Source organism: Dendronephthya gigantea, unplaced genomic scaffold, assembly GCF_004324835.1.
Source record: "Dendronephthya gigantea isolate DGI-Jeju-01 unplaced genomic scaffold, DenGig_1.0 000064F, whole genome shotgun sequence".
Lineage (NCBI taxonomy): Eukaryota > Metazoa > Cnidaria > Anthozoa > Malacalcyonacea > Nephtheidae > Dendronephthya > Dendronephthya gigantea.
The window spans coordinates 1,327,690-1,354,681 of NW_021163074.1; the positions used below are offsets into that span (position 1 = coordinate 1,327,690).

At 35.6% G+C, this 26,992-nt stretch overlaps 5 protein-coding genes and 1 long non-coding RNA gene across 7 annotated transcripts; 5 read left to right on the plus strand and 1 right to left on the minus strand.

The window, feature by feature from the left end:
* The first annotated feature begins 207 nt into the window (after positions 1-207).
* LOC114530671 lies at positions 208-1,869 on the plus strand. Of its 2 annotated transcripts, none has more exons than XM_028552273.1 (4): positions 208-287; positions 936-1,150; positions 1,252-1,306; positions 1,432-1,869. In XM_028552273.1, exons 1-4 carry the CDS (start codon positions 209-211, stop codon positions 1,821-1,823), a joined length of 741 nt encoding a protein of 246 aa, XP_028408074.1. In that variant the 5' UTR covers position 208; the 3' UTR covers positions 1,824-1,869. The 2 variants fall into 2 exon arrangements, with proteins under 2 accessions (XP_028408074.1, XP_028408075.1); XM_028552274.1 differs by having other exon boundaries at positions 1,486-1,869.
* Positions 1,870-4,915: 3,046 nt separating this feature from the next.
* LOC114530584 (DNA replication complex GINS protein PSF2-like) lies at positions 4,916-6,794 on the minus strand. Its single transcript, XM_028552163.1, has 6 exons — positions 6,665-6,794; positions 6,127-6,237; positions 5,913-6,027; positions 5,559-5,658; positions 5,312-5,438; positions 4,916-5,221 (listed from the first exon to the last, which is right to left on the minus strand). Exons 2-6 carry the CDS (start codon positions 6,214-6,216, stop codon positions 5,099-5,101), a joined length of 555 nt encoding a protein of 184 aa, XP_028407964.1. The 5' UTR covers positions 6,217-6,237; positions 6,665-6,794; the 3' UTR covers positions 4,916-5,098.
* A 72-nt stretch (positions 6,795-6,866) lies between these two features.
* LOC114530583 (MICOS complex subunit MIC19-like) lies at positions 6,867-9,450 on the plus strand. Its single transcript, XM_028552162.1, has 7 exons — positions 6,867-7,018; positions 7,505-7,571; positions 7,682-7,782; positions 8,034-8,168; positions 8,251-8,321; positions 8,457-8,592; positions 9,138-9,450. Exons 1-7 carry the CDS (start codon positions 6,947-6,949, stop codon positions 9,165-9,167), a joined length of 612 nt encoding a protein of 203 aa, XP_028407963.1. The 5' UTR covers positions 6,867-6,946; the 3' UTR covers positions 9,168-9,450.
* Positions 9,451-13,987: 4,537 nt separating this feature from the next.
* LOC114530668 lies at positions 13,988-15,168 on the plus strand. Its single transcript, XR_003687779.1, has 3 exons — positions 13,988-14,059; positions 14,653-14,713; positions 15,140-15,168. It is a non-coding gene; the product is annotated as an uncharacterized LOC114530668 (long non-coding RNA).
* An 8-nt stretch (positions 15,169-15,176) lies between these two features.
* On the plus strand, positions 15,177-19,107 carry LOC114530552 (myelin regulatory factor-like). Its single transcript, XM_028552120.1, has 12 exons — positions 15,177-15,237; positions 15,562-15,664; positions 15,758-15,851; positions 16,108-16,161; positions 16,534-16,584; positions 16,798-16,874; positions 17,372-17,428; positions 17,653-17,706; positions 17,808-17,898; positions 18,125-18,202; positions 18,291-18,410; positions 18,925-19,107. Exons 3-12 carry the CDS (start codon positions 15,807-15,809, stop codon positions 19,105-19,107), a joined length of 810 nt encoding a protein of 269 aa, XP_028407921.1. The 5' UTR covers positions 15,177-15,237; positions 15,562-15,664; positions 15,758-15,806.
* Positions 19,108-21,925: 2,818 nt separating this feature from the next.
* LOC114530650 (uncharacterized protein C3orf67 homolog) lies at positions 21,926-26,685 on the plus strand. The gene is made up of 7 exons (XM_028552250.1): positions 21,926-22,095; positions 22,806-23,420; positions 23,758-25,198; positions 25,361-25,488; positions 25,603-25,941; positions 26,049-26,163; positions 26,283-26,685. The coding sequence occupies exons 1-7, from the start codon at positions 22,075-22,077 to the stop codon at positions 26,429-26,431; spliced, it is 2,808 nt and encodes a 935-aa protein (XP_028408051.1). The 5' UTR covers positions 21,926-22,074; the 3' UTR covers positions 26,432-26,685.
* Positions 26,686-26,992: the final 307 nt, after the last annotated feature.

Sequence of the window (26,992 nt, forward strand, 5' to 3'; positions counted from 1 at the left end):
TACACAAATCAATGTGAGGCATGTTAGTGCAGCATCGCATTAAGAGTTACAGGATGTTCGTAAAAAAAACTGCCTCATGGTGAGCACACCTTTGCAGCTGTGGTCCCTGATGGATTGTTTCCTTAAATGACCTTGCTTTTATTCTTCGTCTATTTATTTGAAACATTCGTGCGAAGTGCTGGAGAAAGACATGATGGAAAACATCGCAATGTTTCTTCACTTTTTATTGCTTACATCAGAGCTGCATGCCGACGTAAAATCATCAAACTACAAGGTTAAATTTAAAGGTAATGCATCATCGATCGTGTTGTCTAGATCTTAATTCCTTCATTCCTATTTGATATATATATATATATATAGTGCTAGAAATATTGTCCCAGGAGAATGTCCCACGAACAAATTTCTGCTTTATTTTTACTTTGAATTTTTATTAACCATGCAGCTCAAAGTAACGGCCGGTCAACGGACAATTACCGGCCAAGAATACTTGTTGACCAGTTAATTCCATGCCGGGTAAAATTTGATAATTTAACAACTTTACACCTAAATTTGATTCCCATTCCGTTTGATCAACGTTACAATATTGGCATGCATAAATCTCTTAAAAACCACCATACTAAAAATAACATAGGCACTATATATATATATATATATATATATATATATATATATATATATATATATATATATATATATATATATATATATATATATATATATATATATATATATATATATATATATATAGGAGAATCCGGGTGTCTTGGTTCTTGATTTCACTGATCATGTTAATTTTCGAAAATTGTATGAATTAGTGACCGGACAAAAACAGATTGTGACCGTGATATTATTTTACCACGACAGCATAAAATGTAATATTTTGTGATTCGTACAATATGTCAATACAGTATCAAATGGTACCTTTGGATTTAAAGGTCGATCTTTGTCAAGAAATGTTATCATATCTGAACATGAAGTGACCAACGTGGTAGAATGTGCACTGCTTTGCGTTCAAACTGAAACATGCCTTGGTTTCCACTACAAAACCACAACAACTCTGGTTATCAACTGCCAATTAAGCAATGAAACAAATGGAAGCAAGACAAATCATAGTGATGATGAATGGACTTTTTATCAAGATGTCGCGACTGTAAGTTTACCTTCTCTTTTTAAAACCCTTTAAATTTCCAATTGAATATAGTCAATATGCATGAAGATTATTTTTTCATTTCTTTTCCACAAAACTACTAGCATTTTAGTTCAAAATATGAAGACAACGTTCATAGCCCGAAAACGCCGCCAAAAGGTACGCATTTTTAAGCAAATATCTGCATGCACCTTGAATCTTTATACAATTTGTAGCGATGCAAGAGTTAATGTAAGATCCTGGAACATTCCATATCATGTGATTCACTATATGCATGTGCATAGTATTTCAGATCTATAATTCCCACCATAAACTTTGTGCATCATTTAACGGTGAAGATGTCATCGTCACGACATGTAACCATAGTGACGAAAAGCAATGGTGGACCTGGACAACGTGCACTCAAATACAACATCAGGAGTCAGGAAAATGTCTTGATGTCAACGGAGGAGTGGCTAAATTGACAAAACTACACTTGTCCACGTGCGATAGTAGTTTCCCCACCCAGCAATGGTCGTGCAGTGATTATTTTGTCCAACTGAACGGCACTGATTTTTATATGGAATATGGTGTCCTTAGCGGAGCGGAAATTTATTTGTCCACTTCAACAAGTGCTTATGGCCAGTGGCAAATTTCTAATTTTACGATTTACAATATTTGTTTCGCAAAGCCATAAGTTTGGTCATTTATATTCATAGCAATTTTATTTATGAAATGCTAACGATCACTTGGATTTGCACCAACCATTGAAGCAAAGTGTATATATTTCAGTACTCAAAAGATATATTTGTATATAACCGTTAGGCGTTAACGTTATGCAGTATATATATATGCATGTTTAATAGTTATAATAGTTATATTATGATATAAGCCTACAGTATATGTCGGTTGCTTTGCAGATGTTAAAATGTGCCAATATTCCTTCGAGTGTTTAAATTAAGTTATATATAATAAATAGACCACAAAAAGGCTATTAAGCATATATCAGCTATCAGGTGAGACTCTGTGAAACGATTATGAAAAAAGAGATCAAAAAAGATACTATATATAGATGAATTAGGGATCAATTCCAAAAAGATAAAACATAACTTAAGAACTGTAAAAAAACAAGAAAGTTGAAAAAGATGTTACTGAAACCTATACGATTGACAATTGTTAGCCTCATGATCCACTTGAACTCAAATGAAATTGGTAAAAACAAAAAAACAACACAAAAACTATTTGGGAAGCATACATACAATTCAATTAACTCTGCATGCATGTGACTTTTTCCCTGGTATCATGGGGTGGTTTCTCGTTTATGCGTGTACTGACCAGTCCAGCATCTTTATAATATAATAGATGTATCACAGTATCGGATTAAAATGTCTCCTTTATCAATATTTTGATGCCGCCGATGCATGCGTTCAGCAAATATTCAAAGTGCGATATTTGAACAAAACTGAACGTGGGACTCCCTAATGTTTTTATACCGTGAGTTGTTAGTATTCGAAAAATCTTGTCGATCTTCTATTTACATTCTGTCTATAGCACGACGCAAATGCAGTACAGGTTAATTTTATCGTTTCCTTTATGCATTTAAAAACTCAACCGACGTTCTTGACTACAATATGGCTGCTTGTTGGACTAGCTACTTTGGTGGGTAACATTATCACAACTTTTATCATCTGGCGCAGAAAAGCGAGGCAAGAAAAATCAAGGACAAGGTTTGGCGTAAAATGCCACGCAGCTTACAACCTTTTGGGGATCAACATCGCATACTTTTTAGGTGGACTTACTTTAACCATAACGTCTATTCTACGATGGTCGAAATACGGAGAAATGTCTGACGTTGCTTGTGATGTTTTTGGTTTTGTTCACTCGTTCAGTTATCATTTCGCTTTTGCTCAGATTTTGGTTTTACAAACCGATAAATTGTATTGTTTGGTGAAGCCTTTTGCTTATCATGCTTACTCAAGAGCTAAGAGCAAAATTCCATTTCTTACGTGTTTCGGTTGTACTGTTTATGCAACACTTATTGCAATATTACCACTAACTAAACCGAGACGTTATTCCTCAGCCTATACAAACTACGTGTTAACCTGGAATCAGGACGGTGCATTATATGTTCGTACAGCGTTCAGTATCATCATGTCTTTGCTAACAATCGCTGTCATTGCCGGGACCTTTCGGCAAAAGTGGAAGCTTGTGCAAAAACGTCGCGAAATGAAAGTTGCGACAAGCCATCCAAACGAAACGATATTATTTGTGTTAGCCACTTCAAGTTTGTTTCTTATCTGTTGGTTACCAAATTTGGTAAGTGCATATTGAAACAGTATTGTTTGTTCTGTACCTGATGGCATTCATGTCTAGGAAAATAAACTTTCTGCCAGTCATTCAGGAAGAGAGACAGCCTCTTACCCAGGCGCTTTAATAGTAAAATATATAACGTTGCATCCAGTATTGTATAGAGGTCAGCTAAAAAAAGCGAGCGCGCGGGGGTGCTTGGTTTTGTTTAGCGAGGAAACTTCCTTTGTCAAATCCACCCCAAACACCCCCGCCTTTTTTCAGCTTACTTCTATACAATAACTGAATACAACGTTATATATTTTACTATCAAAGCGCCTAGGTACGAGGCTAGAAGAGAGATGCTCTTTGACTCTTTTGAATGTGAATTTTAAGTCATGCAATTTGTTTCAAATGAATATGTATATGTGTATATAATAATTCAATATTAATATTTTACATTTAAAAATTGGTTAAAAACAATCATACACCATCTTCATTCTTGCCTTTCTTGGGTCATCTTTGCCGAACATAAAGCAATAAAGCATTTTCGTGGTATAAAATTGCACTTAATTATTTTTAGCTACATCATGCATATAGACCTATTCCAAAGAAACTTTTTTGTAGCTTGTTACAGGTCTAGCGAAAAAATGAAAATGAACATTTTGAAATTCGGGAAAAAAATCTGACTAGCCTCGAGAGTACCTAGCCATAGACCTCTTCTTGCTCTTTTTTTAAATAGGACTATTTTTTGTAACATTTTTTAGATTGCAATGTCGTTGACAACATTTTGTTCTGAACACCATCTTGGGGAAGAAGCAAAGGCCGTCTTGTTTGGTGTTACGTTAATTCCTCTTTTGCTCAATCCTGCAGTAACATTTATCTTTCGAATCGATTGCCGGGAGGAATATATCAAACGCTGGACCCATGTTAAGCAACTTTTAAGACCTAAGAAAATTCTGAAAACGAAAGGTATGAAGGAAGATACAATGTAGCAATTAATGTATTCATTGTATTGGTGTTTTGCTTGTTTCTGCTTAAAAATTGAGATCATGCATGGATGCATTAAAAATGGCGCAACGCGCTGTATATTGAAAACAAAAAGATCCAAACTAAACATGTTACGCCATTTTAAAACTTCAAGGTCCATAAAAATTCAATGCCTGGGTGTGGCCCCCATGAACGATGCTCGATCACTGCATCGTCTTCTGACTTCGTGTTTTGTACGTATAATTTAGAGAGGCCCGCACTTGAGAGAGAGCTTGCTGAAATGCGCTGAAAAACCGCAGGCTATATGTTCCTAATTATTTTTCAGCACCCTGTTGTTCAACGTCTGTTTGTGTTCCTGGTATTGAGATGAAAACATGGAAACAGAGACCTGTGAACATCCCGGAGAATTGACCATAACGATGACACATCCACTCATCTAGACCGAAAATGGTACCAACTTCCGTACGTAGTAAAAAAGTATACAAATTAATTTTTCACAACATTTCACAACCAACTTTGCATTTTTACTAGTCCACTCTTTTTAGTTCCGGTGATTTAATTACATTTTCTTGCATATAGATAAAAAGTAGTCGATAATGCAAATGTTCCATTAAATATTCAAAAGGAAATAATTCGTAACTAATTGACAAATTTGGTTCTAAATATCTATAGTCTGTTGAGTGTTTACTGAAGATCTTAATAATCAGCACCAGTCCTTGGGTTCGAGGCGACATTAACACGGAGCAGATGCATGTGATCTAACGCTGACGTGAGAAATGGACGTATCGTGTTAATTTCCATTTCAGTCAAATTATCCAGCTAGAAATTAAACAGCAAAAAGTCGTTTGTGGAAGTCAGGATTAACTTTTTTACCAGAAAAGCCAATAAATATATATATATATAACTCACCCTCGCATGAGTTTCTTTTTCTTGTACCATAATATTGATACTTTTTCTAAGTTTTGCCATTCTGATTTCCCAGATATCTTTAATTAACGTCTGAACTTCGTCTGCATGGGGAATGTCATCTCTTGCGCTAGAAATTGTAACCATCAGTATGTTGTTTCATTTATAGCCAGTACATCATTTCAGCATCCAGAGCCTGGCTGGTTCATTTTCTAACCAATGCCTTTTTGGAGAAATATTTTTGACAAACCTTTTGAGCAATAAGGATGCAACTTCTAAGTAACTCTTGGATGGCATTTCTGTGAAATATTCTCGCTCTTTCTCATCATCTTTTCTCTGCTCTAACTGATCTAAAAAATGAGGTTGCAAATTTCATGCTAATGTACTTAGTAAATCAGTTAGGAAAAGAGTAATTAGTAAATATCACTTTGTTGGCTATATTAAAGCCTCTCTCCTGAAAATATCACCTTCCACCTTATTACTACATTTCTCAAGGATGTATGTATAAGCGGAAATAAGCATTGAAAAAGATGCAGATTACTTATATAGGTCTCAAATTCATAAAATATTTTAAAAAATTGTGACAAAGAAAACTGAAAAAGACCTGTATTCATCCAGTCTGGAGGTATTATTCTACACTTTTTCCTTTGCTTCAAATTTACAGCCATCCATAATGGGACACTGGTTGATAAGCCTGGCTCAAATGGACCAATATCACCCTAGAGAAGTACAAAAATAACCACTTAGGGCATTAGACCAGTTGGGTTGTATTAAAATAAACTTTTATAGGAACATATTTTTCTTGGAACTCAACTTACACTGATGAGAAAGATTCTACCTTCTTTAAAATTAGGCAAAATTTTGACATGACGTTTTTCACTTAGGAAATCTACTTCAGATGGATCCATGTTAACAGACTACCACATTTGCTGTATTGAAAAAAAAAACAACTATAATGGGCAAGTGTGTAAATGATTGCAGATTTCACTGTGAATAAAAGTGAACAGTTCCTTCACAAGACACTATTTAATTGGCACTAAATTCCACATTGTTTCTTTCTCGTTACCTGAAGAGCAGCAGCATGAGTGGATACAATGATAGCAAGTGCATGTAGTTGAAAGGGTAGAAGTTTTTCGAGAGGTTTGAAAGTGTGTTATGAGGTGAATATGTGTTTAACCAGGATGTCAGGTCCATTTATTAATTTTTAGCCTTATGCTCTAAGGTAGAAATAGGGCAGATAGGCAAATTTATAGTAAAGCTGTACAGCACATGGTAATTAAATCGAGGAAAACACAAATTTAAATAATAATAATTCGAACATAGTATAAAAATCATAAAAATCGAATCGACATATACCTTGCAAGGATTATCAAACAGTATATGTACTTAGCACATGGACATATACACGAATTTAATTTAAAACTTCATATATCTTTTTACACTTTACAGCTTCGTAGTATTTTTGCAGTAAAAAGCTGGTAAAAGTATTCACTATGGAGAATTTCGTCAACAAATATTCGCGCCAAAATATTCCGGAAATTGTTCTCGGACTCACTCGGACTCAAAATGGCGGTTGATTAAGTAAAAAGTATTTAATAATTTGCGGTATTTTTTTATTGTATTTACTGTTTGTTGGAAATGGGGGCTCAACAGTCTTCCAGACGCGTTACTGTAAACAATGAAGATGATGATACAATAGGGGTCGTTAAGGTATTTAACTGTATTTCATAAAAACAGTTTATAACTTCATGCACATATTCTGTGATTTCTGTCATATCAATCATTCCATTTCTTGCATATTAAGTTATAGTAGAATACTGTACATCTTTATACCTTGGCTATGCCCTGGGGCCCTCCTATACCTTATTGTCCTTCTCCAGAAGTACAAGTTCTAGAATATAGAAGCTACTATGGTTTATTCTTGCTATTTGTTGCGATATATATATATATATATATATATATATATATATATATTAATATATATATATATATATATATATAACATAGTCATAGTGGAACCTGGCATGTGTGGAAAACCTTTCTTGTCATGCTGAATTGTATGAAAGGTCACACCAAAACAATAATTTTTATAGGTTTTTTAATTACAATATATATGGCCCTAAAGACCTAATGTTAGTAATGTAGAAATGTTTAAGCACATTATAATGCATTTTTTGGCCTCCTACTCAAATTTAGATTTCAGAATCTCTTCTGCATGAAGATAAAGAAAAGCCAGCAAAATCTCAGGAGAATTTCACCGCAGGTACACTGCCTGGTTCAATCATGTTTTGCTGGCAAATGTGTGTTTTATTAGTGGCATACATATATATGTCAATACATTTCTCAATATTTTCTAATCTTACAAACGAACAGAGGATGTGAAGAAGCTTTATGATGAATTGGTAGAGAAAAAAAGAGAACTGGATGAGCAACAGGAAAGAATTGATGACCTTCTTCAAGATGCCTTTCAGCAGGTAATGACCAACCTAGTAGAGAGCCTAGTAGAAATCTCCATTTCATCTATGTACACAAAGAATATATGGTACACATTGTGGTTGGCTATAGGCATGAGTTTAAAATTGGCTGCTAACCAAATTCTTCTGAATTACGTAAATTTCTTAAATCTTGACAAATGAACCCAGCCTGGTTCCCATACAAGCAACAGAAATACCCAACAATTTTGGCTAATGAGATATGATATATTTTTATATATTACACTTCTTAGGGAAGAAATGAGGGGAACAGAAATACACCATCATTTGTTGATGAAAACTTGCGCAAAACTTTAGAAGATAAGGAACGAGAGTTTGATGAAATAAGAAAAAAAACTCAATTTTACCAGCAAGAACAACTTAAGAAGGTATATTTTGAACTACAATCTGCAGCCTATCAAACATTTCTAAGCTCTTCAAATTCAAAAAGTGTTTTAATAATCATGTTAGAGTGCTGAGGCTGAACGAGAGGTTTTGAAAGAATTTGATAATGCCATAAGTGAAATGCAAGGCAAATATAGGTGAGTTTTTTGCCTCATGATCATCTCTTAAACTCTGGTCAAATTTTCAATAATTTTATATAAAATATCTCATCAGAAAATCTCAAAAACCTCCAAATTCTGAATTAGTCAAAGTTATTCTGGTTCTTTTTCTAGTGAGAAAAAAGTGGAGCCTGTCTGTACATCATTGCAACATCATGTTGTAGACTGTTATCTGGAAAATAAAAACTCATCATTAAAATGTTCCCAGCTAGTTAGGGATTATGTGAATTGTGTTGAGCAGAGCAGAAAGGTATTGCTACTACTCTGACTGTACAGTAGTTGTAGCTCCTCACATACAATTTTGTGATACTAGTTCTCCATAATACAGATATCTTCGTATCTCTTTGATAGACAACTCTCTAAAACCAACATCTCTTTAGTGCAAATGCACGCCCTACGTCTTCCCACCGTACAATGTGGGCTGTGTAGCATATGTATATACGGGCGTCTGTATAAGCCTAATACTGACATTTTTGTTACAATCATACGCCTAAGAAGAACGTCTCTAATAGTCTAACACGGATGTCTCCATTGCGCCGATGTTCTGGAGAATCGAAGTCTCTACTGTGGCACATTTCTAATTCCACAGACATCTCATAAATATCAGCAAATCCTTTATGCAGACATCTCTCTTATGCAAATATCGTCTTATACTGTCATCTTTTTCTTTGACTAGAGTTCCGTATATGTCATGAACATTTCTGTAAATTGCACACCGGAGATTCTAATACTCACAAAATTTTAAGGAAATATCTCTAATTCTTTGCCCAATCATAACTTTCTTTTTTTGTTTAGTCAATGTCACAGACACAAGCTGCTTTCTAAAAGACCAAAGAAATTGACTGCTAAGTGCACAGTCATTTCTGTGATGATGGTTGAAGTTGAAATGTTTCAACATTGCACCTAAGCTGGAAGGTAAATCCTCGGTTTGGCCCTTCCTTTTACACAGCACCCCTCCCTCCCCACACATCTCAAAAATTGATTTAAACTTTCATGAAAATGAATGTATTTATCGCAAATAAATAACGAGAGCTCAGCGGAATCGAGGATTTACCACATTGCTTTCATTTTCAAATTCTTGCAATGAGTATATCGAAATAAAAGTCTTTGCAGCAATCGTTTTTGTGAGGGGTTTTCTTTAACGGTTATTAAACATCCTATATATTAGAATATATTAGACAATCACATTTATTCCCTGCAGAATAAGACAAGTCTTAAAGTCGTGTTAAAAAAAACTTATATCGTGTTTACATACATGTCGCCACACATTTATTCGCGGTCGTGTATGAAATCAAATACAAAAAGTGAAATACATAATCTGCGCATGCACTTGTGCCCTGTCCACGCCCCGACTCATCAAAGCCGTCACACATTGCGGCCATGCACTTACATGTTTTCCAACAGCAAGTGCTCATTTGTGAGCTTTAAAAAAAGTGAAAAAGGTTTGGAGATATAGCTACAGGCAACGTAAAAGGTATGTGTTGTCTAGGACATCCAGCACTTGCCCACGTGACCAGAATAGCCAATCAGATCAATCTCGGGCAGCAGCCCAAACATTATTAGCAAATTATACTTTTTACTTAAAAGTTTTAAAATGCAGCAAATTTTATATAAGCAAGCGAATAAAAAGTATCACAGCCCATTTCCCGGATACATTTCAATAAAAAAGAACACCCATTGCAGAATCATTTTTTTAATAAAGTAAATTCGATGGTTGTGAAAACAAACAAATTTCAAAGCCGAACCCCACCATGCAAAGGACAACTTTCTACTATTGAAAACGCATGAATGAATAACTGTTTGAGAACATTTGATGACAAAGAAGCTGCTCAAAATTTATGCTCTACAAGTAGCCGGGTGATTGTGATTTGAATACATGTTTTGGTGAAGTACAATCAGTGGCCTGATCTATGGGCCCATACAAGTAAACACACGCGGCTTAGACTTAGTCGACACTAATGCACTGAAGCCCGATCTCAGCGACTGAAATCGTAGCATATATATGTGCATGTGTCTGCTTAAAATGCATGCATCGTAGAGAGGTCGGATAGTGATTTTTTCAATTGCTTTAAAATCGCCCGTTTAATTGTTGGGTATAACTTTGATTAGATCTTAGTATTCCTAAATTGAGGATCCTCTTTAATAATTGTTGGTTCCAAAGTTGAAATTTTATTGCTTTTCAAGCATTTTTAGAACGGTTGAAAAAACCATTATTCGGTGGATAGCGCTATCCGGCTTTCATACAACCGCCCCCTGGTTTTAAGACTGCTCGTCATTGCTGCATCTAGCCATCTGTATGAAGAAGCCCAGATAAGTCACGAAAAAAGACGAGTTCAGGCCGGGCTAAGCCGTATTCCCCTCGTATTAACCATCCACTCTGTTGATTACATTGTCAAACCCCAGTCGATTAATTTCATGCAGTGGCATATAGCCAGCCCGACAATTTTGTCCTGCTATGCTAAAATTTCGGTGTTCTTTGACTGAAAACAATGAATTGCTAAAGAAATGAATAATGATAACATAAAATTTGCATAGCAGGGCTAAATTGTCAGGTTGGCTACGCCACTTATTTATTGTCCCAAGCAACCTTAATGAACTGACGAACTGCTGCCGCCGACATAAAAAAATAAAGTGAAATGAAATGTAGACAAAAACAAGTCGCGTTGAACGACGTATATTTTTTAAACTGACCGATGTATTTCGATGTTATGTCTCGAGATGACGTACAAAACTTGCCTGAAAGTAAACCACCGAAATAAAGGTTTAGTGAGGTTTGGGCTGATTACAAACTGTGCATGACCGAACGAGTGATGCATATATAATTTATAAGTAATGGCGTTTGACATTGGATCAATCAACTTGAATTTTTACACGGGATTTGTTAATCTTCAAGAAGGTAAGAACTAAGCCAGGAGAGCTGTTGCAGGTGTAAATTGTTATTACATTGACAACTAGTATACTGGCACATCAAAACCCAACAATCAGTTATATAGAGAAAAATAACAAATATATCGGTGTTTTCTGTGAATAACTAATTTTTAATGTTTTAGCTATAATCTAAAATACACAAGTCTAACTTCACTATAGTGCAGCTCCTATATCGCAATACATTTAACCGTGACCATACCTAAAACTCCTCGTTATCCAATGTTTGAGGTAGAGTCAATGTCGTCTAGCACACATGCAATAGCTGTGAAACACAGCAGCTGCATGTATATAGACTCAAAATTCTCAATTTTTCAGTTTTCAATATGCAGCAAAACTTTATCATAACGAACGTGAGATAAGATGGTCACGTGGGAAGAAACTCTAATGCTAATAGAGACACATTTTGAATAGTACAGGTGAAACGAAAAAAAAATGAAAAAGTGCACGCTTGAAGTAAAATTAATGCATTAACAACAAACTTTTGACTCAGCTATACAGCCCTGGGCGATATCTGAAGTATCGTTGTGCGGGAGGTATTTTTTTCAACGACCTCTTCTGTAATCATTCACCGGCAAGTAATATTTTTATATTCAAAAACATTCAAATTAAGAAACATGCAGCATATTCTAATTCGGTTTCCTACTTAGGGTTGCTTTCCACTGTTTTTCCGCACGGAAAAATTTAAATGCTTCCAAATTTTTGTATTTGACACATGGGTCAACAAATGTATGCTAAAATATGTGGAAAACTCTTTCGATTTATTCACCCAGCCTTTTCAAATATGTCCTATATTATGGATTCAGACTTTTACGTGCGTATGAAAAACGCGACAGTGGAAAGCAGCCCTTAATGTCCAAGACCTAATATTGATTTTAATGTACGTAAAAAATATGCTGACATTAGACAAGCTAGATCATGTTTAAAAGTACGTTCAAGGGACTAGGATCGAGAAGAAAAACTTTAATGCACAAAAAATAAGTGAAACTGAGTCCAAACTCTGTGACTTTTACATGTTACAAAAACCTTGTCGCCTCACGAATATACTAGAGCAACTGTATTTTTTTTAGTTCAAAGCCCTTTTTGACTTTGAAGACTTTCCTTAACCGCGGATACTATCTGATACGATACGATAATATCTGAACGAATCTATATTTGAAGGATTAGTTTGAAAAGACCTTCAATAAGAGAAAGTATAAAATAAACTTTTGTTGTGCCGTTTTAATCTCATGTGAAAAATTAGTGGATTGTCAACTTTTTACACGTGATCACGTGTTAAACACGTTCTGAGTACCTGCATCCAAACATCAAAGTTTAGTTTCTTTAAAATCTGCTCCAAAGCGTAGATTAAAAAAAAAGGTTTAGTTTTTAGCCATCAGTTTTTTTGCTTCCATTCCTGCCCCAATGCGCAAACTTCTCATTAGCTGTCGTCAAAGACACGTGACTGGGTCATAATAATTGGACTTTATATCTTTTAAATTTAACATTCCTCGATTAAGAAGAAAAACATTTGCATGCATGCGTTAGGGTTGATGCACGTTAATTGATTCAAGGATAGCTGGGCTGTGGGGATAAATGTCTGGCGTTGCTGAAGTACAGTTAGTTGTTGATAACCCCATGTCATAACGATCTTCAGAATTGGCAGCTATCTTGAAAACGTCTCCTCCAAGTCCATCCCTTTTAGCCACGAACTTATGCTTGAAGGACTACTACGACTAGTTTGAGGGGATAACAACTACATTTGGATAACAACTATATTTTCCAAGTTCCAATGCCACCAAGATTATGATAATGCCAGAACAAGGAGTAACTATAAACGTCCACTCATTACGATGTCGACAGATGAGTTTGTAATCTGTATACTGACTTTCCGCGTACTCTTGCACCATATTTATGATCAAGTAAGAAGTTTTTCGGCAACGGTATATATTTCGGAACATTGACGGTACCGTACATAGAAATGGACTTTTACTTTGAAGGAATTGACTTAGATTTTCTAAATCATGCAGAGGAAGGTATTAAACAATACTGCATAACTACTGGTGCACATTTTGGCCATGTTTTGTTAGAGATATATTGACACCCCATCGCCGTAGAAATCATGCAGGCAATTTAACTATACATTGATGATAAAAGTTCATATACAGGATAAAATAACAATTTATTACTATACTGTCTTTCTTCTTTGATTAAATGTAATGTATTATCTAATTATGTAATTATGTAATCTCAGTTGTTACAGATTGGACGTATAGGTTGAGAAAATGAACCAAGTCCAAGGTCAGGGGAGGCTCAAGGCATATCCAGAACTCTACTGATTCTATATCTTTTTTTTCTTAGAAGGAGAAATAGGATGCGATGAACACCAAGATTGGTCACAATCGCAGGGCTTTATCAATAACAACGCTGGCTTAGAAACGTACGTGCATGCAGTGTTTCATTCTGTATATAGGCCGTAGGTTACTCGCGTGATATATACGTGTTCATGTTAGCCGGAAGCTTATTTATGCTGGTTCTGCATCTCCCTTAAATGTAAGAATTTAGATCTGATAATTTCCTTAGTACGGCTTATCCTCAACAATAAACATGCAATGCACTCAACAGATGGTATCCATGCAATAGGAGGAGATGGGTATTTCTAATCTTACGTGTACGTATGCATTCAGATTACTCCTAAGTAACAATTTTTCCCATTTTTTGCAGGCCCACTTTAACCCAACCTATTTTGCCAATTAGTCCACCAAATTCCTGTCCAGTAACACCGACCCCAAATGAAGCAGTAAAACAGCCAGGTAGGATACTATGAATTTATTATTCAGCTTGGTCGGTTCACTGTGATCCACTGAGACTAATGCAGAGCGCTCATAACCTGGTCTGCTGTAATAAAATTTCGTCCAACATGTTTTGGTTATATGCATAGGCTATAGTACAGTAAGTAACAACATTCGAATGCATTCTTCGACAGGAAACTCCGCACGCCGAAACAATTAAGTGTTTATTATAAGCTTGGCATAGTTTGGCGATTCAGATGTTCTTTGATCCAGATCCTGATTCTGCTGCAGCAGCAGAAAAACCAGAATTTTTTTTAAAAAACGCCATGCATCAGGCATATGTAGACTGAAACACAGGCTTTTCAGGTTCAGGCTTTTCCATGATATCACGTCAACCTATAGTTCTTTCGCGGATACATTACTGGTTCTCATTAAAAGAAAAAATATCAGAAATGAGACTGAATTGCAAAATATTTTACTTATTACTAACATGCCGACTGCACCATAGGCTTCAATAGTTAGTGGCTATCATGTGAGCTATATAGTCGACTTTATATAGGATTGCAAAAATGTTACAGCGTTTTCGAATGTGATTATTTATTGTGTTTTTCTAGAATTTAGACAGAATTTTCTCACAGATGCACCAGAGTTGGAACATTATCTGAGACAAACCAAGTAAAGTATAAGTATAAAGTGATTTGCCGGCCGACAAATTGGCCAACTGCACGTCGTATGGAATAATAGATACTATATATAAATATGGAATTAAACTTCTGGAATTATCGTCAGGGGCGTATCTAGAGAAATAATTGAAGGGAAGGGTGAATATTCATATATTCAGTTCTGCCCCACGGATTTCTTTTGTGAGCTATTGCACTTACAAAAGAAATCCGTAGGGCAGACTGGATAATCATATGAATATTCAATCCCCCCCCCCAATTATCGTTCTAGTTACGCCACTGATTATCGTAATCACGATCAGCGTTTCCGATGCAGCAGCGTAGGCTTGCATGCTGGTGAAAAATATAATTTCTTTATTCAACTAATAATTGAAAACTAATAATGTTCGCAACTTGAAGTAATTTTTTTTTTTAATTTCAGTCCTCTACAAGGGAAAGAGATAAAGCGGAAATGCCAGTGGCTAAATGAGAAAGCAGAAACAAACGTGAAGAAAACTAAAATACATGAACAGTACAAATGTAAAAAGGCTTTCGTTCTAAAATATTTTTTTCTATGCATGCTATAAATTTTTTAGTGAAGTATACCTCAAAAAGTAGAACTATAGGAACATAATCACAACGACGTCGCCACTAAAGCGCAGATTTTGGAATGTTTCGCTGACGCTAAATAACACTTTCTCTGTTCCTGAGATTCATTGACTTCGTTTCCAGTCACGGAATAGTACAAAAACTGCAGACAATGATAATACTGTGGAGAAATCATTTAAATTGAAAAGGCATTTTTCCCGCCTCGCCCCTTATAACTCCCTAAGTAAAACCTAAGGTATTTCCGTCTCTCTATAGTTACTGATTATGGAGAGTCCTCGACTTCACAAAAGACAATAAAATGGAGTGATTATAGAACTAAAGAATGTTACAAGCTTTTCACTTCATCTCTTACTGCACCGTAAGTGAAATCTAAACACGTAGACTTCATTCCTCTTGAAGTGTCCTCGATGGATTAAGCTGATTTCTTTCATGATTTTTTGTCAATTTATAGAAAAATACCAACCCTTGTTGTTACTTGTGATAAAGGATTAACATTTTCAATGGCAGAAAGCGTTTTTATCTGCCAGAAAAAGAACCATTTTCAGGTGACTATATATATTCCTGCAATTTTTTACGCCCTCATCATTTCATATAACAATGATTTCGGTAGAATACAGTTCAAAATGATTCATTTCCTGGCTCAAATACCAGAAAAAGAAACATTTTCAGCCATAAACGACCTTTCCTTCATGACGCCTCCCTAGGCTATGGGCAATATACCAGATTATAATTTCACCTTTTTACTCCTTATTATATCTTAGCTTACCGTCGTTTTCTTTCTAAAAATCAAACCATTTTTAGATTTCATTAAATCTGGAAATATCTGCTGATAGTCAAACGGTAGTTCAAGTTGAGGTATGCTTTTCCAGTGGTTAGTCAGTTTGTTGGTGCATGTATACTGATCCGATAATAGAATTTGTATGAAATTCATTTGGCTCCATATAATGTGCATTGTGCATCGAGGTTTTATTAAAGTGGACCAAATGTTACGCAATTCAATAACTGAAATGATATGACTAAGTCTGTAAAAACGCTGCAACTGAATTAAAGTTGTGCTCGTTGACCTATCATTTTTTCATCAGGACCTTCCGTCATAAGATTTTTACTTTTGCATCTATATAAGATTGGTATTAGCCATATACATACAATAAAACTTTCTAACTGTATTTTATCTTAACATAAAGTGCCTTTGCATATATTGTCACCTTATATTCACTTTTATTACAGAATGCTTATCAACCTGTCATTTGCTACAAAGTGCACCTTTATGCTATCAAGGTGGGTCAAATCATAAAGAAATCATGCACATGCAAGAGCTTCAAAACACAAGAGCATCGCCATTCAATGGGAATGCACAATTGTAATGAGCATGGGGGAATTAAGTTCCGGTTAAATACGACTGATTAGGTCCGCTTTATAATTAATCTAGATGGGTTGTTAAAGAAAATTTTTGTTTCCTCACCAAACATCGTTAATTTACAATGTTTGCAGGCAGAATCCGCTCAAAAGAAGATCACAATGGAACAGTCAACAGCTGACAGGACAAAACGGCCATACACACCAGTGAGGTAACTATACTATTATTCTGTTCTAAAAATTGAAAAAGACGAAGTAGGTACACCTATATATATGCAGTGAATAGCTCACCAATTATCGATTCCGATAGACTTATAGTTTTGATCTTTTCAAAATGACCTTCATCATAGCTTTTAGCCTATTATTTTGTCTGATACGCTGGGTATATTTTGACGACCCCAAAACTAATAACCTCTCAACTCTTTATTGCAAAACGTATTTCGTCTGCATTTTAAAACCAATACCAGCCGACAATCTAAAAAAAAAATCATCTGAAAATGCTTTTTATGACATCGCCTACATTTCTCCCACCGCATTTAACGTATCATGCAACAATAAAGAAAAAAATATATTTTAACATATTATAAAGTGACAAGAAAAAGTTTAACTTAACTATATACTGGTGCAGTTATTTAAATTCATGTATTTAAAGTTATAATCTTTATTATCTGCATATGACATCCATATATATGTTTATTCCTTCCCATAGATTTCCCGGGGGATCGTGTGGTACAAAAAGTCTGACTATTGGAAGGTTGCATTTTAGGTAAATGTGAAATGGCGTACATATATTTTTGGGTCCGTCAGTGCAGTCAGATTTCTTTGAATTTCAGTAGCAACTTACCATACCTAAATACAAGCCTCGCGTACACATAAAATAATTAAACTGATGAACATTTGCTTCGAACTGTACGCGTTTATCGGCTAATATAATTAGATAATTATCATCCACCTTACAGCTCTATCATTCTAAATATATTTTTATCACAGTGAAACGACGTCAAACAACATGAGGAAGAAGGGAAAACTTAATCCTGATCAAAGGTATTCTTCCGAATCCCCTGTCTCCCATGCATGGTGCATTTGAAAGAAAGGTATTGTTTGTGTATGAAATAAAAACGGTAGTCATATCTTCATTTTTTTAGATATTTTCAGCTGGTTGTTGATATACGTGCCTATACCAAACAAGGAAATTATTCAATTTGTTGTCAAGTATCTGATAAAGTAATTGTCAGAGTAAGTAAATACAAACCAGATAATCCGATCCATCAGGGAGTGCACTCTGTATGATATTGTCAAGAGGGGGGGGGGCAGCAAATACAGATAAAGCGCTAGGCTGACTAATTATGTGAATGTAGCTAATCTTCTCAGGAAGGAAGCACCCTCTACCCTAGACAAGCCTATGCTTAAAAGATCTGCGGAGCCGTATTGTGAAGTATACTGGGGGCTTTCAATATTTTAGGCCTCAAATCCCGGACAATTTGAAAACGATGTTGCACTGTGGTCAAAAGACAGAAGTGGGGAGTGTGTTTATAGAATGGTAATACAATTGTACATATTTTGCATCATAAGAAGTTTAGAACCCATCTAAATAACATTTTGTGCGCGGATACCGCTGTGTTTTGCAGGGACATGTTGGTATCAACAATGACAAACCGGACCAATGCTTAGCAGTGAATGGAAACATAAAACTCACTGGACAGATTATGACTCCTGCAGATATTAGATTTACGGACCGCATATACCAGGTAAGGTGACAATGATGTTTAATAATTAGCAGATGCACAATGCACATTTTATATAGGAATCGGCGTGAGTCGTCGTTGAGTACTTCAACTGTACCGTTTCGTCTGCCTATGGATGCATTTTATGTCGCCACCCTGAGATATAGACTTATCCTATATAGTCCATAGTATCGAATATTGAATTCAGACTGAAAGTGTGATTTTGCTAAACATGCCTATATATATATATATATATATATATATATATATATATATATATATATATATATATATATATATATATATATATATATATATATATATATATATATATATATAAGTCAGCTTAGTAAATGGAGTATATTTGGAAAACGTCCTAAATTGAATATTGCACGTTTTTGTATGTAGCCTATATTTGTGATTACCCACCTCGAAAAGGTGTCTATCAGTACAAGAATATAACGGGTGAAAAAATAGAAAATGTTAGGTGAGATGATGATGATGATAAAATAAAAGAAAATTATAATTAACTTTACAGGCGAACACTCGCGAAAACTTGGAGAACGTTACCAATATGAAACTATACAGATACTGTCATAATAAACAATATTTGAATTATGCTGGACTATCTGTTGAAAGACCAACAGAAGATCTTGGAGTGTTAGGAAATGAACTTAAAACCTTGATTCCTGATGCTGTTACTGAAGGAGTAAGTGGATAAAAAAAGATCGTACATTTATAGTGCCATTACTATACGAGAGAGACATACTGTGTAGTCATTAAGTCATACCCCTACAAGGAAAGGTTATAGCCAATATGGGGTTTTTAACCCAGCGTTCGGTTTTTTCCCGTTATGGAAATTTATTTATATGCATGCATGTCTAGTGGTCCATTGGTGTGGTAGCAGAGTCATGCATGACTAGTGGTCCATTGGTATATGGTAGCTAAGTTGGTGTGATGAAGCAGCCATCCAATCTTATCATTGCATATATATATGATAAAGCAAAAATTCCCAATCAAATCCTTTGTTAAATTTCATTCCTAGGCAGATATTGTATTACCAGAAGGAAAGTTAGTGAAAGATGTTTTCATGATTAACAAGGTACACTTGAAAAGAGCATCTCCGGTGGAGACGGCGGTATTAATAGCTAGCTGCATGCCTGTATCTAAAGTAGCTATAGAAATACTTATAGTTAAGTAAAGTGAAAAAATCAATCACTTTGATGGTATTGTACTCATCCACCTTCACTCTGTAATACTAAGCAACATGCAAATAAATTATTGTTTTGCCTTGATTTTCCTTTTCAGGATAGATTGTTAATGGAGTCGCTGGGAGCAATACAGGAGCTCTCAAATTTAACTGTAAGTGATTTTATATGATAACGGATGATTAGGTATGTATAGGCATAGTGTAAAAACTTTTCGCGTGGCAACTCCTCAGCGCGTTTTGACTCCTAGGTTAACACGGAGAGAATATTTTCAGTACCTTGCATTATAATTATGCATCCGTTTCGCACGAAAATGTTTCTGTGCATGTGCATGCACGCGTCTTAACATGTAGTATCTTTGTCGTTTCACTGTCGGTATAAGATTAAGAACATGCATCATGCAATATTATTGCAGAATATTTTAACCGCACGTATGCTCGAACTGGAGACGAAGAGTGAAATTCTTGAAGTCGTTTTAAAGAATGTGGTATCAGAATCAATGAATATACCGTCACTTCCAAATTAAAGGTAGAGGAATGAAAATGTTTATGAAAATTATATTGCTGCGATGTAAACTTATAACATGGGCATGAATATAACATATACATTGTACAAGAAGGTTTTTTACTCACGCTGTAATACTGGTCTAATTTGGTGCTATGTGAAATGGTGATCGATATGCCGAAAGAAAAAGCAATTAATGAAAAGAAGATTAATCATGTATGAAGTGCGGTCTTTTGATTTGCACAAAAATTATTGGCTCATGTTAGTTGATTATTACATCATTTCCCTGAAGCCTCGGCTCGGCAGGCTCGCTTTCCAGAATTTCAACCAATCACTATTGTCGTAAGAGTGGGCGCCCGTTAAGACCAAGATTATATAGATATATATTTAACAGTGAAAACACAAGTGAAGTTGTTCTTAAAAATTTTAATTATGTACCTATAACTCTATATCGTCATATAATGAGTGGAGATACATATCTCAAATTTGTACCAGAGTTCTATATATCTATATTCTCTTTATACCTTTGGGAAGTTTTGCAGTCTTGATATCGTTCTTAATTTTTTAGATGTTTTGGTTAAACAGCTGCTACGCACGTACGAACCTGGCAGATCGGGAAAACTAACTTTTGCAATCGATCTCCTGCACGAACAAAAGAAAATCAAGCATTTCTTGAACTTAAAACTTACTATGAATGAATTTGCTTTTACACGGTTACACCTAATAGAACTGATCGAGTTCGGATATTATCAATATGAATACAGTTAATACATTAGCAACATACAGGCAATGATTGAAATGCAAAATACTCGAGAAAGATAATCGGAAACTGATTAGGTATTGCAATGCCAACTCTTAAGTCGTCTGAACCATATATATATATATATTAACCCTGATTAAATAGAAATAACAATTGCATACCTTGAAAACGTTTAATTGTTATAATTCATTATGCACTACCGATTAACTAGTGACTTGAAATATATAATGCGTAGCATTCCATCAACTTTCACGTTTATTACGTTGCAGCAACGTTGCAGCTTAACTCGAGGCTTAACTGTGCTGTTTTGAAAGATTAGTCTATTTACATGATGGTTTTATATATGTCACCACTAGCTGGCATCGTCTTGATTTTTGTACTGAGGTTTAACGGTGTGCCTGCCACCAATACTCATTCTTAAGGTACAAATTTGACACAGTTCAAAAAAATACGAATGTGTAAGGCTGTGTTATCACGGTGTTTTCCTTATGGGCCAAAGTATAGTGTGATTGCATCAGGCTATACAAGTACCCGTGATGTACAGCTCCTTGTTTAGTTGTTCCTTACCAACACTAGAATGAAAAATAATAAAGTTTACATAATGCTGCGAAATACGTTTATTCTAGATGACTAGATTATGGTGAGAGATATCCATGGCCATGGATGTGAAAAAACAGCAAACGTCACCTAGACTCGTACTCTCCGGTATAGAATGAAAAAAAATCGTTTTTGTTCTGGCAAAAAAGTGAGAAATTTTGAAATCTAGAAAATCTGACTAGCCTCGTCTTTGCGTAGCTCGTAACTGCCTTACTGCTCTTTACTATAAGTCTTTACTCTTAAAGAAACTTTATGCATTGTTCATATCTAATCTATAAATCAGTCAACCCTTTTAGAAGATTGGGTAAAGCGAGAGCGAAAACGTTTTAAAAAAGCGAAATTACATTACGTAACCATTGATCTGTGTACGTTAATTAACGAGTCGGTTCTGTGACCGGTACATTTCCCTGGTGCAGAATTCGTATAAATAAGATTTTCACCCGGGAACAAAACCCCGCTATAATTGTGAAGATAAGAACTGACGTTTGTTTGCCAACGGAAAATATAAAATTCGTTAAAATTCTTTGCGGTTTTTTACAACATGAAGATAAAGGACATTTTAATGGATTTTCTGACTGCTAAGATACGAAATATTTGATTTCTCGTGTTGAATTCAGTAATGTTTAAAGGCGAATACCAGGTGACGAATTATTTCTTATACTTGGTTGATTGCGACTCCATCTATATAAATACTGTATAAAAACGTTAGAGTGTAGCGTTTTATTTGTGTATTTTATTTTATATATTGTCGCGTTTTATGGAAAATATCGTTACATTGTCGTTCATATTATAATATCAAATTGGATTCGTAGTTTATTCATGTTTAGATCTGAAATACATCGCGGTTCATTGTTAAAACGTTGACGTTGCTAGGCATTAAATTTTGCCATCTGACAGACTTGTTTAAATAATTGATATTTGAACAAACCTGCAACACTCGCTATACCAAGTTGTAGTGAATTCCAGTAAAGACCCTTATCAAATATATACATATAAATAGTAACCTCTTTACATGTCTTGTAAGTTTTCCCACAAATATCGTCTTTTGATAGATGCAAATGAGCAAATTGTTATGCTATGAATTTTTATTAGAAACCCCGCCATGTATTAAAGCAGCTCGTTTCAGTTAAATAAACCCACAGCTTTGCACTATATTACAATCCACGTATATATAAATATGAGAGAAAATATACCACGTCTTAGACCCACAAATAATAAGTTATTCTAGCACTAAACAATGTATTTCGTAAGGATATTCTATAGTTGTGCCACTTGTGACTCATTTACATGTATTAAAGAGAAAAAATGTGTCTAAAATACCAGGTGTAAATAGGAGTTTCCTATCTTTAGGGTGGACCTTTTGTGGACGTGTTCAGTGCACAAGGACGGGATCCGCTATCAAAGAAGTGTAAAGTGACTGGTAGTTCAACCAATATACACAAAGAATATGACAAAGATATCAAAAGCTATGTTTATGTTTTAGAGGGTGAACCAACAACTACTAAGATACAATTTCCCAAAGAAGATAAACATGGATTATTTTTAACCCAAAAATACTTGGTGTTCCAGTTATTTCTCCCTGTTGGTCGGCCATTTTCATTTGAGGTTGCAGTCACTGACCATGCTCAAAACAAACACCGCATATTTTTCTCTTCAAATCTAAGAGACATATCTGTGACCCCTTTGCATGCAAAATTCCCATTGGCTGTTCTCAACCTCGGTTCATGGCTCAACATGTGTTTGGATCTTGATTCACTAGTCAGCGAAACATTCAATGGACCCAAATTTCGGGCGATAGAAAGCTTCACTGTGACTGCAAACTGCAGATTGAAAAAAGTGTTCACATTAAGATCACCTCCAAAAGATACAACATATGGTCAAAATAATGAGGTGTCATATGCTGATTCTGAACCTTTGCCAAGAAATCTACAGTTGATAACTACTAATGTATCTGTCATTACACAGGTTAGTACAGACTTAACCTTTTCAGGAGGTAATTCAGATCTCTGCTTATGTTTTCAGTAGGGTAGCCAGCCTGACAATTTGTCCTGCTATGCCAATATTTTGGTGTTCATAATGACTGTGAAAACAATAAATTTCTAAAGAAGAAAAATTATAATTTATAATAACTTGAAATTTACATAGAGGGACAAAATCATCAGAGTGGCTATGCCACTGTATGTTTTTGAAGTTAGTGTGTACTGTAACTTTAAGGGAAATCATTTGAAGGAAAGTCGTTCAGAAAATGTAGTTATATATTTCCCTTTGTAATATTCTATTGTATATATTTCATGCAATCTAGATCCTCTCATATGGTAAACTGCATTCTAAACCTAACGAAAATCCGACCACACCAATAACAACACCAATAACAACACCATCGACTCCCGACAAAGAAACTCATATTGCGTTTGGCACAAAGATTGTTATACCCGATCATGCGCGTAAGAACTCTGTGAAAGAACACCACGAATCTAATAAAGTCTCTTCCAACAATTCACGTCTCTCTTCATCAAGAAAAAGACATGGACAATCTGCCCCAGGTGTGCAATACGACGATTCAATTAAGTCTCCTTTGTCCCCCAAAGGAAGCCGAGAGAGCAAAACAGAATCCAGTGATTCTGGTCCAACCAGTATTGATGCTGACCAGGCTATTATGCAACCCAGACCCCCAAGAACTAGCTCCGCAGGAAAAATCAGACGACCTATTAGACTAAAACCATCCAGTGCCGGAAAAGTAAGAACCATTGGTAAGACTGAGAAGGTGAAAGATAAGGAACCTGAAACTTCTGCAGCGACATCGGAGGTACTCAATCTGGAACATTTGGAAAATGCAGATACTGCTATAGACAAGGCCGGGAAACCTTCAGTTTCTAAAAGTCGGTATACTTTCGAGACAGAAAAAGGTTCTGTGTCGCAGGGGAACATCGACGGAGTACAGACGGAAAGTACACCTGGGACGACAGTGAAGACCTCTTTTGAAGGAAATGATGCCGTAAATTGCAACTTCGAAGACAAACTTAAAACGATGAACATAAATGGAGAGAGATCGAGTCAAAGTTGTATTACAAATATGGAAAAACCGACGACAATCCAAAGACCGGCAAATGAAATTATTGAAGGTAATCTGGTTGCGTCTAGTGGCTCCAATACGGATGCTTCAAGACAGGAACCATTAAAAACGAATGGCAGTGGACTTACTGAAAATCACGATGTAGACCATATTTCTGGCAAATCGCAAAATTTTGGTCATTCCGAAAATGAATATGGGAAAATTCAGCAAATACAACAAGAAAATGGTAACTCGAGTGACGAGCATGTCACAGAACTATATTATAGTAATATGAATAACTCGAATTCCAGTGCTTTATCAAGGAAATCTGTAAATAAATCATCATCAAATAATGTCGCCCCGAACAGAAACATCGATATGAATAACAATGACGAATTACCAGACAGGGATAGGGAGCAACCGCGCTCAAGACCACACAAGTTACCGCTGGCCAGTAATAACCCTGTATTCACATTCGCTTCCACGCCCCGTTCACCGCGGTCTAGCAAGAGAAAACTATTGGACTCCCCTATGGTCGAAAATGTCGTTACTCCTAGTGCTGAGGCTGCACCGGAGGTTATAGTAAGTTTGTCTGAAGATACAATGGTAAAGGATCCTCCTGTCAAAAATGGTGGGCATACTCAGAGAAGTAGAGGAGTTTCACTGGACGATGATTTCTGTAAACTGTCAGGTTGGTATTCTGTATAGAATAAAACTCTCTCATATTATTGACGTGTAGGCGGTGCAGCTGTAGAAAGCGTTGATCTGATAAGATCTGTGGTGAATTACCAATAGTATCAATAACCAACTACCTACTCTATGGTTTGACAAAATTTTGTTTTGGTGGTTCTAGATGATGATATTGAGGAGGAAGGTGATGGAATCCAGAAGCTTCTCCAGTCTAGTTTGAGCCCCCGTCATTCCCCCACGCCTTCCCATCATCAGCTAAGGCAGAGTATTCGAAGTAGTATGCTGAAGGAGGTAAGAGAAGATTTCGACTAGCCTGATTTTGCAATGATTCTGCAATTAATTTTTTTTTACCGGTATCAACTTGCGTGAGGAGAAAATCTTCCACTTTACGTTTTTGAAAAATAGATTCCTTCGCCAGTTAAAGAAAACGGCTACGACGCACAGAACTACCAATCAGCAAATCATCTTGACACTCTTGACCAATCAACGGCCAGCTCGTGGAGATTTGACACGTCAGATAGCAGTAACAGTTTCAATCATACTCAACAAAATCTCGAAGACTCGCTAAACGACGATACCTTCCCGATTGTAACTCGGCATATTTCGGCATTTGCCGATATCCCTATGGTTGATGATAATGACGAGGATGGTCATTCAGACTGTAGTGATGACACGACATACAGCACGTGGGGGGCGCCACCACCCCGAGATTTGAGAGGAAACAAATATCAAAATGAAATGAAGGTAAAGAAATACGTTTATATACTGTATGTTGGTGATAGCGAGTATGTGAAATACAATATAAATTATCCCCTGTGCATTGACGTAAAGTATTCTATATCTCTCCTCAGCCTCCAGGCCAAGAACCCGATCTCACGGCCACTATATGCATAGATCCACGTGATGATTGTGATGTGTTTAGCCCACCGATCATTCTTGGAACTCCGAATAAGGAAAACAACAGCGGTGAGAATTTGCTAAAATTACTTTATAGTTGCTTTTGAGAAAAGAAAAGCAACTCCCTTAATTATGCTAGTGCGATGTGCTGTGACAATAACCGCTGAAAACCGTCCAATATCTTTCAGTAATTTCCAACTTGTCATCAATGAAATCTCCGACCAAATACCATGGCGTGAACCACCAAGAAAGTGAAGAGGAATTAGATTTATTGTACGATCCATGTTTGAACTGTTACTTCGATCCAAAGACACATAAATATTATGAACTCGCGTGATCAAACATTAAAAAGTTCAAATTCATGGTACCAAAATGCCAAGAAAGATGAAATTATTGTTAGGTTCAACTTGCCCAGACATTTGTACTGTCTTTTTTATGATGTGTGATTTGTGTAATTACTGCATAACCAAGATAGGGTTATGCCATGTTCATTTTATCCTTATTGTTCCCAGAGTTTTTTCATGTCTTCTCCGAATCATATAGGAACAATTAAGGTTGTTGTGCTTGCTCTATATAAGACGAATAGAATATCTAAAGTATGAATCATTAATATATTGTTAATTATATTTATCAAAATAATATATTTTAGTCAGTATTTTAGTATAGTTATGATAATTTATATATAAATAATATTGTAAAGTTATTTCCTGATACAAGTTAAATTTTTTTTATTTAACTACAGTCAGTTTAATTTTTCCTATTAGAGCCTGTTCATATGAGACGGGCAAAGCACTAATCACTTTGGTTTTTGAGCATAATTAGTTTGTTTTGGGAGCATCGAACAAAGCTTTTCAATTTTGGCCAAATTTAACGGCTTCAAATATTCAGTAAGACTGAT

What these genes read in the sequence shown, in the direction of transcription:
- LOC114530671 (XM_028552273.1), top strand. Translation starts at nt 209, where the DNA reads ATGTTTCTTCACTTTTTATTGCTTACATCAGAGCTGCATGCCGACGTA. An exon ending in TTTATCAAGATGTCGCGACT is followed by an intron (nt 1,151 to 1,251) that starts GTAAGTTTACCT and finishes CAAAACTACTAG; the next exon opens with CATTTTAGTTCAAAATATGA. An exon ending in CCCGAAAACGCCGCCAAAAG is followed by an intron (nt 1,307 to 1,431) that starts GTACGCATTTTT and finishes GCATGTGCATAG; the next exon opens with TATTTCAGATCTATAATTCC.
- LOC114530584 (XM_028552163.1), bottom strand. Translation starts at nt 6,216, where the DNA reads ATGGATCCATCTGAAGTAGATTTCCTAAGTGAAAAACGTCATGTCAAA. An exon ending in TCCAGACTGGATGAATACAG is followed by an intron (nt 5,659 to 5,912) that starts GTCTTTTTCAGT and finishes CTCATTTTTTAG; the next exon opens with ATCAGTTAGAGCAGAGAAAA. An exon ending in AAAAAGAAACTCATGCGAGG is followed by an intron (nt 5,222 to 5,311) that starts GTGAGTTATATA and finishes TTTAATTTCTAG; the next exon opens with CTGGATAATTTGACTGAAAT.
- LOC114530583 (XM_028552162.1), top strand. Translation starts at nt 6,947, where the DNA reads ATGGGGGCTCAACAGTCTTCCAGACGCGTTACTGTAAACAATGAAGAT. An exon ending in TTCAAGATGCCTTTCAGCAG is followed by an intron (nt 7,783 to 8,033) that starts GTAATGACCAAC and finishes TACACTTCTTAG; the next exon opens with GGAAGAAATGAGGGGAACAG. An exon ending in GTGTTGAGCAGAGCAGAAAG is followed by an intron (nt 8,593 to 9,137) that starts GTATTGCTACTA and finishes TTTTTTGTTTAG; the next exon opens with TCAATGTCACAGACACAAGC.
- LOC114530552 (XM_028552120.1), top strand. Translation starts at nt 15,807, where the DNA reads ATGGCAGAAAGCGTTTTTATCTGCCAGAAAAAGAACCATTTTCAG. An exon ending in ATTGGAAGGTTGCATTTTAG is followed by an intron (nt 17,429 to 17,652) that starts GTAAATGTGAAA and finishes TTTTTATCACAG; the next exon opens with TGAAACGACGTCAAACAACA. An exon ending in AAACTTAATCCTGATCAAAG is followed by an intron (nt 17,707 to 17,807) that starts GTATTCTTCCGA and finishes TCATTTTTTTAG; the next exon opens with ATATTTTCAGCTGGTTGTTG.
- LOC114530650 (XM_028552250.1), top strand. Translation starts at nt 22,075, where the DNA reads ATGTTTAAAGGCGAATACCAG. An exon ending in TGATTTCTGTAAACTGTCAG is followed by an intron (nt 25,199 to 25,360) that starts GTTGGTATTCTG and finishes TGGTGGTTCTAG; the next exon opens with ATGATGATATTGAGGAGGAA. An exon ending in GAAGTAGTATGCTGAAGGAG is followed by an intron (nt 25,489 to 25,602) that starts GTAAGAGAAGAT and finishes TTTGAAAAATAG; the next exon opens with ATTCCTTCGCCAGTTAAAGA.